This window comes from Anguilla rostrata, chromosome 2 (assembly GCF_018555375.3).
Source record: "Anguilla rostrata isolate EN2019 chromosome 2, ASM1855537v3, whole genome shotgun sequence".
NCBI lineage: Eukaryota > Metazoa > Chordata > Actinopteri > Anguilliformes > Anguillidae > Anguilla > Anguilla rostrata.
In genome coordinates, this window is record NC_057934.1 from 32193638 (window position 1) to 32208417 (window position 14780).

The 14780-nt window shown below is 44.9% G+C and overlaps 1 protein-coding gene across 4 annotated transcripts in view; it reads right to left on the reverse strand.

Moving 5' to 3' along the window:
• Positions 1-14780, reverse strand: part of gpatch8 (G patch domain containing 8) — a 59080-nt gene that overhangs the window by 35592 nt on the left and 8708 nt on the right. Inside the window, exons 2-4 of one of the 4 annotated variants that reach the window (XM_064321616.1) lie at positions 10536-10613; positions 8649-8684; positions 93-110 (exon numbers count right to left, since the gene is read on the reverse strand). Coding sequence is in view for 1 of the 4 variants with exons in the window: in XM_064321614.1 (XP_064177684.1) it covers positions 10536-10613 (78 nt within the window). In the remaining 3 variants the exon portion in view is untranslated. The remainder of the gene's footprint in view (positions 1-92; positions 111-8648; positions 8685-10535; positions 10614-14780) is intronic. The other 3 variants (XM_064321617.1, XM_064321615.1, XM_064321614.1) reach the window with 3 other exon arrangements.

Consider the following 14780-nt stretch of genomic DNA (forward strand, 5'->3'; position numbering starts at 1 on the left):
GCAAATGGATGCACTAAAATGAACAGACAGATGAAAGCAATACGCCGATTCCAATAGCAGTGCAAGTGGAGTGAAAGCATTTCCATACGAACCTGGCTTTAAAAACTGGGCTGTCAAAAGAACAGTTAAATGTAACACAACGTAAGAAACTGTCCAGTCACTAATGCCTTCAATGAAATTCATAGCTTTGTTTCAATTTTACTTGCTCTTGCCAAGAAATGGTCTAATTATTTAACAGAAATGTGGAAAAAAAAAAGGTATCAGGACAGTAAATAAACTGAACAACTACCATTAAATGAAAAGAAAAAAAAATGGTAATGAATGTCAGCACTAGAAAACCCACAAGTTAAGGCTGCCCAAGTAAAGGTCATGAGCAGTGTGCTGTGACTGGCACAGTGTAGAGGTTACGTTAAACCAGCACAGGGGTTAAAGCACAGAGATGAGGAGGAGGAAGAGAGACAGGGAGATATATACTGGGCCGTAGGTTACGGGGCCTACAAATGGGGGGGGGGGGGACAATTAGCCTGCACTGAGCGCAGGGCAGTTCTGGGATCGCAGCTGTGAGCCGCAGGACCGTCCCGTCCTCACGCTGGGAATTTACGGGAGGACTGTTTCACGGGGACAGGCAGACCCTGAAGGGGCTCAGCGCTTTGAGGCAGCTTCTTTTCTGGGTGGTTTATTTGGGACAAGGTTACAGCTGTAATGTTCCGTCGTAACCCATGCTGAACACGTGCCTTTTTTTTCCTTTCTTCTTTTGAATTAGCTAGCCTCCATGTCAGTTTCTGTTTCTGTCTAGCATGTTCCTTTAGAGCAGGGATCACAAACTCAAAGCCTGGAGAGCCACTGTCTGCTGGTTTTTGATGCGTACCGACACTTAGGTGCCTAATTTCAGTCAGTGATTCACTAATGATTCTCCACACAGTGTTTCCAACTCCTAAAATGGCTGCTAATTGAAGGAAATAACAAAACCCAGCAGAGACAGCCTTCCTGAACTCGAGTTTGAGACCCCTGGTTTTGGGGCATGGATGGTATGAGTACGTTCTTCTTTTATTGTTCAAGTTTAGCATGTAACTTTAGATAGTGAGCATCTCTGATCTTTTTAGTGATTTACTTCATTTTGGGACTACTGATGGTTGAATCAGGTGGTTAAGTGTTCAGATGAAGTGAAATCCTATAGAGTCCTGCATATGGCTCCTTGCACGGTACCATGATGATATCAGAATGACATAAATAGGAGCAACTCCCCCCACCCCCCCTAAGTGCGGCATGTTCCGGAAAGGCCCACACTTCCTTGGTGAAGCACCGTCATCCACTCTCACATCATTGGTCGTGCTAGCCCATGGAATGCTGCATCTTTGGAAAGCAGGACACTCAAATCTGTGTTCACACCAATTCACTTTAACTATTTTTGCCATAATCTGCCAACTCACAATAACCAATAACACAAATGTTTGTCGTTCATAATATTATTATGACACTTGTAAGAGAATTGGGATAAAACAGCGAGATTAGTGGGATGAAATAGACCACAAAAATGTTTTGGTGTTCGGATCAAAATGAATTTTTGCCACATAGGCTAATAATTAAAAAAAAGCATAGGAACGATTTCTGTTTTAATTTACTCATGTTGAGCAAGCTAGTAGGAGCGTGACATCTAGTTTTTGACCTTCCATTCACATTAAGCGCTTTTTCTTAGAATCTTGCAATGCTACCAACAGCTGTGTAAATATTATGATCAATAAACAACACAAATGTCAGACAACAAATGATGATTGACTTAAGGAAACAGGAGTAGGTATTTTGTTGTGGTTGAAGTCTGGGTCATCACCCCTTGTAATCTTTTTAAAAAAGACCATGGAATATCTGCAATTATAGGACGCAGAGTAATTTTCCTGCTTTTTGGATCTTTTATTCTGTGTAAAAAAAAGCAGAATCCTGCATTAACGTGAGTTGACACATAAGTGCTACATAGTTAGCACACTAAATATAAAGACTGCTCCTACAAAGAAACTTTCAGAACCACATATGAGAACATGTCTGTGTGGGCAGTCCAGAATCACAATGCACAGCATTCATTGAGCTACTGACGTATAGGTCTCTATGGTAGATGCCTATCCCAGTGACATTCCATAACAATCATTTTAAAATAAATTGTTTTTAAAGATGTTAGTTAAATTTGTGAGGCTACCTTGTGAGTGGAATAGTCATTGAACTGCCCTGGCCAGTGTAGCTGTAAATGTGTACAGGAGGAAAAGAGGGTACACACGAAGTCGCATTCAGACACAGTTACGCGCCTACTATACGCACCCACACAAGCCCGAGCAGAAACACACAGACACTCGCGCGCGAGCGCACACTGGGACAGATGCGCACACAGGCATGCACGCACAAAGAAACGCACAGCACACACAGACACGCGTCGCATACACGCAAACGGAGAAGCATGCACGCGCAATCACACACACACGTACACACACACACACACATTTGCGGTGGGCAGGGTGGGACAGCGTCTTCTTTGACAGAAATGGTTCCTACACAGCCAGACAGATGGACTGAGGTTTTGAGCAGGCAGACGGGCTGGTTCAGGCTCCTGAGAGATGGGAAGGCTTTAACAGCTGCCTAATCTCATTCTTTACAACATCACGTCACGTGTGCCCATTATGAGGAGGATTTCAAACTGGGCAGTCACCAATTTGCAGCAAAGGAGGCTGGACATGTGTATTAACCTCCGCGCTTTTACACGCTGTCAATACATCTTACTGCATGAAAGCGAGCTGCGTTTGCACCTTGTCCTAGTCACAAGCACCACACAGGAGAAAAAAAGCCAGCTCCCCAGCTAACAGTGGAAAATACGTGAACCGCAGTTTGCTTATTTAATTGGCAGGCCGCAAGATGATTTATTGCCAAATTATAACCCTTAGACAGGCGAGGTCTGAAATCTAAGTCCGGTCAAAAAAACAAACAGATTATAAGTAACGAGTGGCAGACCTTTTGTCGTGGACATTCTGGGGTTTCAGGTGACCAGGCTCATTCCTCACAGGAGGCTGTGTATGATCAGTTTCGATCACCCAGCAATACTGCTGCCAGTACAATGAAGGGGCTGCTTCCATAAACCGCCATTTTGTTTGAGTGGACGAGGCCTCCAGCAAACGTTCCCCAGGGCCGCACTACGGACCTTAGGAAGGCTTCGGAGCAGCGCCTCTGTTGCATGCTGGGAACATGGGGAACAAGTGCCAAAAAGCACCAGGGCCAGAGGGTGTCCCTGGGGAAATATGGTGAGAGTGAAGATGAATGAACAGGAGGTGGAGAAAGAGCTGTGTTTCTAAAAAAGCGGGGGGGGCGGGGGTATAGCTGCAGTAAAGAGTCCTCTTATGATTTGAATTTAACTGCATTGAAGAGAGTCCTCTCATAATGTCGTTTAACTACAGGGAAGAGAGTCCTCTCATAATGTCATTTAACTACAGGGAAGAGAGTTCTCTCAATGTAATTAAACTACAGGGAAGAGAGTCCTCTCAATGTAATTAACTACAGGGAAGAGAATCCTTCCATAATGTAAATTAACTACAGGGAAGAGAATCCTTCCATAATGTAAATTAACTACAGGGAAGAGTCCTCCCATAAGATAAGTGAACATTAGCAGGGCTTTTCCTGGCTCAAAATATGGCTCAGGTGTCTACTTTACGTGACAGTGACGGTGGTCGGACCGGCTTTAAGGCCAACGTCAACTCGACGTGTCATCTCCCTGTCCTTCGCTACATTTACCACGTAAAGTTCTGGTCTTCAAGAGACCACCACAATGCACCGCAATAAGACGTAGGCTATAACAAACAAAACGCGTAGGGAAAATTGGAATAATCTAAATATTTGTTGACGGGATACATATTGTAGGTGCCAGAATCTAGCCTGAACTAAAGGACTTACACAAATACACATTAAAAGTCAGCAGATGTGGAGACACAAAACTGAAAAAAATGTACGAAGGTAGGCGGTTTCTGTTGAAAATCATGTTGATGGCAAACGCCTGAGTGGCAAGCGGTTCTCCGTTTCACTCTTTTATGCAATTAAGTAGATTCTGCTGAAGTTAGTTTAGTGAGTCTGAGGCTGCACGTAAGCTTGAAAGCAGTCAAAACATTAAAAACCTCAAAATGCAGAATCATTTACCATTAAAGTGTACCAATAAGACACACAGATCCCTTCTAATCTTTTTGCAGTTTTTTTTTTTTTTGGCGTGATTTCTCCTCCAGGCAGCTTGAAAAACACTTAGGCAGCCTGCCTAAGACGTTTCGATGCAGGAAAAACTCCAGCTTAAATGTAATGCCACTTCCCACCTACCAGGAGCCGGTTAACTCAGCGAACCATACTGCGGTCAGTCAGAAAGCCTGTACACACAGCCTTCAGTTTCAACAGCCTGCATTTCATATTGAGCAATAAAGTATTTTAATGCTTATGGTAAAAGAATGCTAAAAGCTCTCGTGGCTGGTCAAACAAGAAACAGCTGCAACTGCTGTGCAATGAGAGTCGTGTTTCCACTCAAGCCCCGGGGCCAATTGCTCTGATCACTGCAGCAGAATATTTGAGCAGTACCTCCAATGAATGCTGCTAGTCCCCACAAGGGAAAGTTTAAGAATAAGGAACAAATGGACACCATGATACTACTACCAATTCAAATAACAATACTAATAACTATAGTACAGGGCAACCCATTTGCAGCCAATCTGATGAAGTAGCCGAGGATGTAGTGATGAAAATCCACAGGACGCAACTGTTCTTATTGTGATACATGTAATAATGGAATACTCCAGTTATACCCAATGTCTCAGCCCCACGTAAGAGTTTGAATAAACAACATTATACAAAACAAATGACGTTTAACATGGGAAAGGATTCTTTCGGTCAATAAAATAACTATGCTGGCTTGCTTGAGTCATACAAGTCTTGAAATTAACCAAATACAAGCTACTGAAGCTCTGAACATCCTTTGCTCTGTGCTCTCAAAGCAAAATGAGAGAGGTTTAAAAATAAAATAATTCAGAAAGAATGGTCTAACTTCAGAAAGGCTGATAAACTGAAATGACAAAATGGCATGCGTAAAACGTCAGTTAGTTCTCAAAAGCTTCGCCAGGGAATGACCGGGGGTAAGCCAGCTAGTTCCGCTGTTCTCATCACTGGCTAGCGGCCACTCAGTCCACCTGCGGACACACAAACTATGCTAACTATCATAGTTCAACAGCATGGGCAGCATATAATTGATGTTGCGTCTACAGTGTGAAAAACAAACACGTCTGCCCTCTTCGCCTGACATTGGCATGAACCAGTTTGGGGAAAATCGTAAAACAATGGAGGTCAGCGGTCAACGCTAGCCCATGAAATGCTGCGTCTCTGGAATTCAGGACATTTCAAAAGCAGCGGACTACACCGCCATGTATGAGGCCGAAGCCATGAATGGTATGACATCACACCGACACTGCTGATATTATTTTCAATGAGCAAAATTATTAAAGGAAATGTATTAATATAATACAGCTATATTTAATTAATTTCAATACCTCTTTATAAATATCGTATAGAAAAATAAAAGTATAAAAGTATAGAATAAAACAATCTAGGACAAACGCTCTGACAAGTTGGTTGCCCTGTAATAGTTTTTTAAAATGTTGGTGTCCATGCTGGGTTTTTTTTTTATCTTTCAGAAGGCAAAGTAATTTCCAGTGCTTATGGCTAGAACATCTTGTCCAGCCCTTTAAGAAATGACCGGTATTAGAGTTCCTAAAGTTATTTACAAATTACTTGCACATATGTGCAATGCCACGATAATAGGGTGGAGTCTGAATAGATATATTGCTACTTTTCAGCATGATGGTTATCTGATAGTGACCACATTGACCCCAGGAACTCCCAAGGCCCTGCCCGTCTGTCTATCTGTCTGTCTGTCTGTCCGTCAGGGTTATGAATCCTGGAACATTGCGACCGTGGGTGCTTGTGCGTAAGGTGGGGTGAGGGGGCGGGGGGTCTGGGGAGGGTTGGCCTGAGGTCGCCGTATATCTCTCGCAGAGGGGGAAAGGTGAGAGGAATTAAATATTACCCAATTACACATGCAAGGCAAAAAAAAAAAAAAAAAAAACGTTAGAGGAAAAAAAAACAGGTCCCCAAGAGTAACACAGACCTCTAGCTGCCTACAGATCACACACAATGAGTTGTGGGAGAGGTGCCGAGGAGCCCCAGCACTGCGCACAGCTCCTTCGCACGCGACGCGAAACGGCGCAGCGCGCCCGGACTGGCAGCTGTCACCTGAGCCCTCCGGTCCTTACCTCCTCCCTGTGCCCAAACCTGCCGGCGCCCACCCGCGGGGCACCACGGGAGCACGCGGTGGCGCGAGAAGGGCGTTTGCCCAGGTTCGTCCTAGCTCGTTTCCACCGGGGGCATCGGTGTTTGGTGGAATATCGATAGAGGGTCTGGGAGAGCGTGCCCCCTGCCCCCACCAACCAATTTCACCAACCCGCTGCCGTGGGGGCGTGCTTTTTGGGCACATCAGCCTCCATGTTTGGGTGTACGCGAGGGTGGAAGTGACAGCTGCATTCCGTAGCTCCTCACTGCCCCCCCCCTCCCCCCCACCCCCACCACCACCACATCAAGCTGTGCGCAACAGCTGAGCCCTCAGCATCTCTCCAAAGACAATACCACAGGAGCAAACGGCACCTCTACCTGCCAATCAGGGCACCTCTCCGCCTCGCTCTCCTCAACTGCAGGCTGAATTATTTCATTAGTTTTGACGCCCCCCACCCCAAATTTAATTATTTATAGTGCCTATGTGGCAGACCTGGAAACCAAAAGGCCTTTAAGAACTAAAAAATACTACAGAAATATTTTCAAATGCAGATAAAGTTGTGGTTAGGTTTCAATAACGGCAAATTAATCTGACATCACGTGCGGAGGCTTTCTTTTAAGGGGTCAGAAATAGCCTGGCACGTAGGTTCCTCGTGCAGTTGTATTTTTGCCCTATGCCCCCCCCCCCCCCCAGGTCTTGCCAAGGACCAGGGATGAGTGTACGTTTTGGCAGCTCCGCACATTTCCCATGACGTTCGGGAATGTTTGGAAAGGCTCTGCGGGCTGCCAGTTCCGCAGGGCCGTGGGCGTCCGATGAATACATTATCGCCACAGCTTCTGTTTTTCCCCGGCCGGCTCCTTCGCCCACCCCTGCGCATCTGTCGGCCCGTCCCGCCACCCCCCCTTCCTGTCAGGAACTAACCCCGCTCTCAAAGTGCCGTTCAGCCGTTGGTCCTGCAGAAGGTGCTGAACTAGAACATGGGGGCGAGCGGAAAATAACAGCAACTTCCATTTCTGCGCTCGATGGGAGGATCCTCTCAGTCTTTGTCTCGGCCTCGGAAACTGCTGCTCTGGTTCTTACACGTCTACGCGTTAATTTGATCCTAGCGACGGACAATCCTATAAAAATTTGGAATGATGCAAACTGCCACTTATCAAACTGTGCCTTGGCAATACTAAATCGTAATAGGAATGGTTCATACCGCATGCATAATAAAATGTTAGCCAGTTGGACAACTCTGAGTAATTCACTTCACTGAACCTCTAACCTTGGTTTGAACTGGCTTGCACAAGTTGACTAACCAGGTCCAAACCATGGCTATAATCTTTGGTTTTACAGGGTTTTACAGTTGTCAAATAGAATGTGGTCTCCAAGAAAAGTCCTGCAAGAATAAAAGCAGGCAGATGTTATATTGGCTGAGAGAGAATGACTCGAAAAGTTTGGAGCCAATATGATTATCTACCACATCTTCACAGAAGAAACTTTTCTACTTGCAAGTACTGGGAATATTTTAATTCAATGAGAACCCTGCCTCATTTCTGCCAGCAACACACTGCACCCTATAGCATTAATTATGCCCTTTTGTCAGAGTTTCAGAGAAACCTCTGGGGCATTTTCTAACATTTTACATTTCCAGCTGGCATTGGACATTAACTTGTATTTTTGGATAAGAGCACGACAGTCAGCACAATCTCAAGTTCTACAGAACAAGCCCTAGAGTTGTGATGCGAAGGTTTCGACATGTTTCCTATTCACTAATCATGCCGAGATTTTAGACCTATTAATACTAAAAATTAAACATTTTGGGCCCGCACTGAACACGACTGGCATCGTTGTGTACCTGCCTCAAGGAGTTTAACGACTGCTGCTTTAACTGAGCGGAATAAGGTCAACCGACTTCGGCACGCGCCAGCAAATGCGAAATGCGATTTATGAACTATGAACCGTGGAGAACCCTAATTTGTCCGTTAAGTTTTTGAATGAAGTAATCCCAAAGTTTCCATGGCACGAGGCCTCTTCGTATTTGCGAGGGCGAGCGGAGAGGTGACTTTGGGCCCAGACAGGGTCGCACGCTCCGGTGCCCGAGTGAAGCTGCCTGTGATATTATCCACGTGCCTCGTCAGCGAAAAATGCACGAGCACCATGCCAACACAGAATGACAGAGGGTACTGTACACCCAATCACTGTGTTCAGAGAGGACAGACAGAGAAGAGACAGAAACAGAGCGAGAGAGAGAGAGAGAGAAAGAGAGAGATAGAGAAGCGTTTACAGGAGACCCTAGGAGATAGAAATAGGAAAGCAAGAGCGTGCAAATACAAACCGGGTCATAGCTGCTTAGCTAATTGGGGCCAATTTGCTGCAGGAGAGAAATGTCGAACACCCCAAGTTGTGTATAATACTGGTAATTTCGGAAATCATTCTCCCACTCAACACATGCGCCCACACACACTGGTACGTAAATAATACTGAATGCTCATTCACACAGAACCTCCAGCTCTCACACACAAACACAAACAACTAGGCACAAAATACAAGCCAGCACTCAAGCCTCTCTCTCTCTCTTGCTTTCTCCCTTTCATACTCACTCTCTCTCTCTCACTCTCTTACCCACTCACTCTCCCTCTCTGTCTGGAGTGGATACTGTGCTGATGCCCTGGTTTATTAAAGAGGGTGTCTGTCACTCAACTGAAACCAATCATATAAGGGAAAACAGGGTCATGTGACTACACTGCTTTGTCAGTGTAAGCATGCATACGGAGTGTCAGAAACCATGGAAGATGCTTCAGTTTTTCAGAGCACGGCACGCAGGCAGCAACTCGTTATTTAACGATTTTAGCATTTCCAAAAACACAGCCGGGGAGACCCCCCCGAGTCATAGCCAAAAGTGAATTTCTTCGTGAGTTGGCCTCAGGGGGAATTGGGTCGAGCCCGTTTCGTCGTTTTCGCCATGCGGCGCGCGACGGCTCGTCGACAGGAGAAGACCGTCAGCCGCCTGAGTGCGGGACAGACGGGCTGGCACGGGGTTTGCGTGGAGCGGCCCGGCCAGAGCCAGGGGAGGGCCCGACGCAGTCAGCCCACTCCACCGCTAGCAAGGCAGGCTAATGGAGCTTAACCTACTTACAGAGGCTGCTCCCCTGCTCGGCCTGTGGCTCAAGGACAGCGAATCATTACCATTAAAATGCCTCACCTGGCAGCCATTTTATCAGACTCGCTTTGTTGTGGGCCTGGGAAACCCAGCTCAAGCCCGAAAGGCCAATTAGATTAAGTACTTACAGCAATGGCCCTATGACTGATAGACAACGGAAGGAGGCCTTTGGGCAGGGGACTGGGACCAGGAATTTGCAAGAGCTCTTCCGTCTGGGTCCTGGACCAATGATATGGAAGGCTGCAGTGAGCGCAATGCGCCATGTTGGTGCCGATGCCGTTACAGACGCAACCTCATTACGGAGAACCATCTTAACTGGCTCCTCTGTGTCCTGTTCATGTAAACCATGCCTCACGCCAATTATGCGTTACAGCTAATTAGAAGCTACAGCATTCCCAGGACCGCACAGGGCAGGCTGAGACGGTGTCAGGTGTGTACGTTAATCCCGCCTTACTAGCGTCATACATGTACATCATATTCGCCAGACGCGCCGTGACGCTTCGGCAGATGCGCAGCAGCCCCAGTGTCTGAGGACAAACAATGTCTCATGTACAAACTTGCGTTTCTAAATGGAAAATTTATTGGAAGTGTTCTAATTTTGTTTTAGATTATTCTGTTTACACGCTTAAAAATTTGTTTCAGAACATTATCCACTCCACTCGCAAACAATTAGTTGGCAGTCAAAACACTTCTATCGGTAGAAAAATAAAGGACAAGGGGGGGAAAAAGTCTATATAAACAAAAATAAATTATGCAGAAAAGCAAAATATCGATTGTCAATAAATTATCGAATATCTTTGAGAACAAAGCTAACGCTGACTACAGAGTCTGATCAAAAAGAAAGAAACGGACACGTGGGGGGTCTAAAAGGGTCTAGTGGGCTTTGCCAGTCCAAAGCTACTATTCAGTAAGGAAGTGGGGGGTTACACAAAAGGTAGGGGGAGGGGTGGTAGAGGGAGGGGCGCAGGGGGTGCTCCTATCTCTAGCTGGACAGTCATCCATCCTCACACACTTTCCCCAGCCGGCCTGCTCCTAGAGCGCGGGTGACGGGCGTGGCCTTACCGATTCTATGGGCTTGTCCAGAGAGGCCTGCTCCAGCTCCAACTGGCCCTCTTCATACTGGTCGAAGTGATTTCCCCCCTGCAAGGCAAGTACAGGGAGACCTGATCAGAACAGAGAGGCGGCAGTATACAGCGTTCAATGACAATGGCAGCGTGGCTTCTGCAGTCATGGCTCTATGTAGGCTAATTACTACATTACATTTCACCAGCGCTACAGGTCATCTGGAACTTTATTAGGCCTGTGAAAAATGAGCCGAGAATGATTTTGATCACCCACGTAGAACTAAAGCGTTTTATCATGTCTGTCTAAACATCAAGAGGAAGCCAGAGTTTTACTACACACGTGGACTGACCAATAATTAAATAAACCGAATGAAATACCAATTTCAAAAAAAAGGTTTTGGCAATCCAGCATGATGCCTTATGGACGTACGACTAGGAGATTTGTAAGGTACGATGATTTTATTTTGATGATGCTGTGAATATTATGCCACATCTTCATTATACAATTATCAAGGGGCTGCTGTAGAGAACCAATTCAATATACAGTTGCATGATGATCAATGTGATGCGCAATGGAGCGTTTGAGCATCCACAAAATGACCTACTACAATAACAACGACAATATGTTTTCCTTACGGGGACAAATTAGCGTAGAAGGCACAACTTCTGACGATAGCTCACCGGCCAGCCCAGGCTGCTCTACTCGGATACACAGTCAGGCCATTAGCGAGGCCCATCTCTACGTAGGATGGAGGATGCGATTTACGAGACCGCGGCTCACGCACGTCCAGCCGCCGCGGACCGCCGCCGTCCGATGAGCTCACCTTCCTGCAGCGGTTGTTTTTTTATTCTTTCCCCTTCGCAGTGGGCAGAACATCAAAACAGCACAGCGCAGAAGACGGCCCACTGCTGCGTGGGCTCGGTCTGTCAGCAACATGGCAATGTTTTTCTCGCATAATATAGCTCAGCTCCTTTCTTTTTGGTTTCATTTTAAAAACACTACATATTTATGTCGGTTGGTTTTTAAAACAAAGGGATTGGAACAATGACTTTATCATTCAAGAAGCTGATTGGAAATTAGACTTTTGGAAAACATAAAAACTGTGTCAAATGCAGTTCAGCTTCAAACCACTGTAGTTATAAAGAGCATGTCAAATATATCAAATTCACTTCGCTTAGCTACCATCCCAATAGCTAACAGAAAGACGACGAGATGTAAATTAGCAGTAAATCTTTGTGAGTCTAAAAAGCCCATGTCAAATAAAACTGAACACAACACAGTTCATACATTATGACGCTGAGGTCCACTGAAGCAGCACACCTTAAAAACGGCAAGCAGCAAAAAAGAATGGCAAAAGCACAGACCAAACAAAGCATCTATGCTAATAATAGATGGATACAATTCCAAAATTTACAGATGTGCCTGAAGTCTCACCAAGCTAAAGCATCTTCTCTTTCAGTTAGTAACAGACATTGCTTCATTGCTAATTTGATAGACAAATTTTGATGACAACCACTAATAAGAAATAGCACTCAGATAATCACATAATGTATAGGGCATCTATACTTGTAGATACCTCAGTAGTTATTACAGGGAGCCTGTTATCAGAGGGTTCACTGAAGCACTTGACGTGACATCCAACAGAAAAATCAATTGCGTGTAAGCATCTCTTAAACGCTGGCCCAGAAGCCCCTGTTCTTAGGCACATTTCATTAAGTGAGTACTGAAGAGACGATGCTCCAGTTTCCTCCAACTGCCATTCCTCCTGAATGAATACGCGTCCAAGGACACAGGACACAATATCTATTCCTGATATAAAGAGCCTGTAGCTGACCTTTGACCTCTGACCTCTGTGGTTGTTTCCCAAGCAAAAAGCTGGTCACCCTCAACCACTATGGGCTGTGAACAGGACCAAATATGTCTAAAATGAACAGCAGAGATCTGATTGGATTAGAAAATGTACTGCAGTCTTGCATAATAACAACAATATAGTCATAAAATGTTTATATGGGTATTTTTATCCACTTCTGGTCATGAAAGTTATGTCCACAGGGGGGCACAAGAAGGGCACAAAGGTGAAGGAAGGTGACCTCCCACTTAAAGAGACTGCTGGTCGATAGTGGCAAAACAAAATCCAGGGTTGGTTTACATTTATTTATTATAGGTAAAACAGACTGGCAATAGTCTGCTTCAAAACTACGACCTGAAGTAGACAAAACGTTAAGACCACTGTGTCATAACATAAGACATAGGCCTAAAAACAGATCACACATTTTAACATCACACAAACATTCATTTATATTTACCACAATATCCTCATTAAATATGACCGACCAGGGGAACAAAACAAGGTATATTGTGATAAAAGAATCATTTAAAAAAAGGAGTTCCGCTACAGCTTGGTAACCTTTACTGGTTATTTGCCAAGAGCACAAGACGGTCCATTTGTTTAGAGGGGAGTGCAGCACACGCTTTATATACAATGTTCCCAGCCAAGGAAAAACAGGCTCTGCGTGACCAGGAGCGTCTGCAGTGCTCAGGTATTTCTGCACAAGCAGCGGAATGGTTTTCCACCACATAAGGGGATTCTGCTCAACTGGTACTTGCTTTGCATAGCTGCATCATCACCTCTTGCTGCCGCAGAACATTAATCAGCAGTGGCAATATTTTCTTTTGAAACCTAACCGGCTACACACCAGTTGGAAAACAAGAAGCAGGAAATAACATTTTGAAAAATGGAAATTGTTCACTGCACACATATGATTTCTTTTTAAATAATCAATGAAAATTTGTTTAATTTTTTCTGCTTGAGAAACATTAAAATATTTTGAATCTAAATCTGACGTTTCTTCTGCCATGGGTTCCCTCGGCAGATTTCCAATGCTTTTTTTCTCATAGGGATTTCGTTTTCTGCCGAAAATAAGGTCTGTGGGCAACGTATGCCTAAGACAGTTTCACGTGTTGTTCTATATGATAAATTACACCCATTAATATCTCAACCATGAATTTGAAACAGTTATGTGCTTTAAAATAGTAAGTTGCTAATAAGTTATTGAAACTACAACAGTTGCCGCGCGCATGCGGGCTAGTATGAAAACCAGAGTGGCAAAAGCAAAAATGCGACCATTGTTGTAGTTTCAATTTAGCAACTTACTTTTTAAAAGCACATAACAGCTTCGAAATCCACGATTGAGATATTAATGAGTGTAATTTATCTCACAGAACAAAACGTGAAACTCTCTTAGGGTTACGTTCATCACAGACCTTATTTTCGGCAGAAAACGAAATCCCTATGAGAAAGAAAGCATTGTAAATCTGCCGAGGGAACCCATGGCTCTAAAACGCGAACTTACTTCCAGGCTTCAGGACTACAAACTGTAACACTCAATTCCCCCAGCAAGAAGCTGACCCTTGACCACTGAGGCTCTATTCCCCCATCACAACGCTGGTCACCTTTGACTTCTGGTGAAGCTAGCCACCTTTGAACCTCCGCGATTTTTTTTTCCTCCTGCAGTAAGCTGGTAACCCTTTTACCTGTGGCTCTGTTCCCGCGGAAACCCCATAACCTCTGCGGTTCTGCTCCCCCCCCCCGCAGGAAGCCCGGCTGGCTTTCAGAGGCCCGGCGGAGCGGCGCCCTTCGAATACTGAGCGCGAGCGCCTCTGTGCGCGGAATGGAAATGGCTTCGGCTCTTTTGTCCCCGCTCTCCCCGGGCTGTGCTTTCCCACAGCCAGCCGTCAGCACAGAGGAACTGCAGGAAGATTTAAATTCACCAGGCGCATCTGAATATAGCACTTTCTTAGAAATAAAGGGTCGGTTTGGGAGGGGCGAACAATGGCCAATTGCCAAGGGACGAATGAATAGACAGGCCGCTGAGCGATTCCTACAGCCATCACAGGTCAATAGAAACTGTTCACCCAAATAAATAAAAGTCAGTACCGATGTAGAGTGTAGACTTTGCAAATACCAAACTCATTTGCATGTCCAACAAAGCAGCATTAGGAAATTATTATGTCAACCACAAAAATAGGCTATACGAGTAGGCCTACCGAAATAACTTACTAAGAACAGGCCACACACTATAGTTGTGAAAAACTCAAATTTCTTTAGAGTCTAAACTGCAACCCATGTAAAATGTAATATCTTTAACAGCTATAAAATTCTTACTCTAAATTGTCATGCCGTTTTCTCTTTATATTTTACGAGACCAAATGACCAGAAAGCGCAACTACTGTACCTTCCCA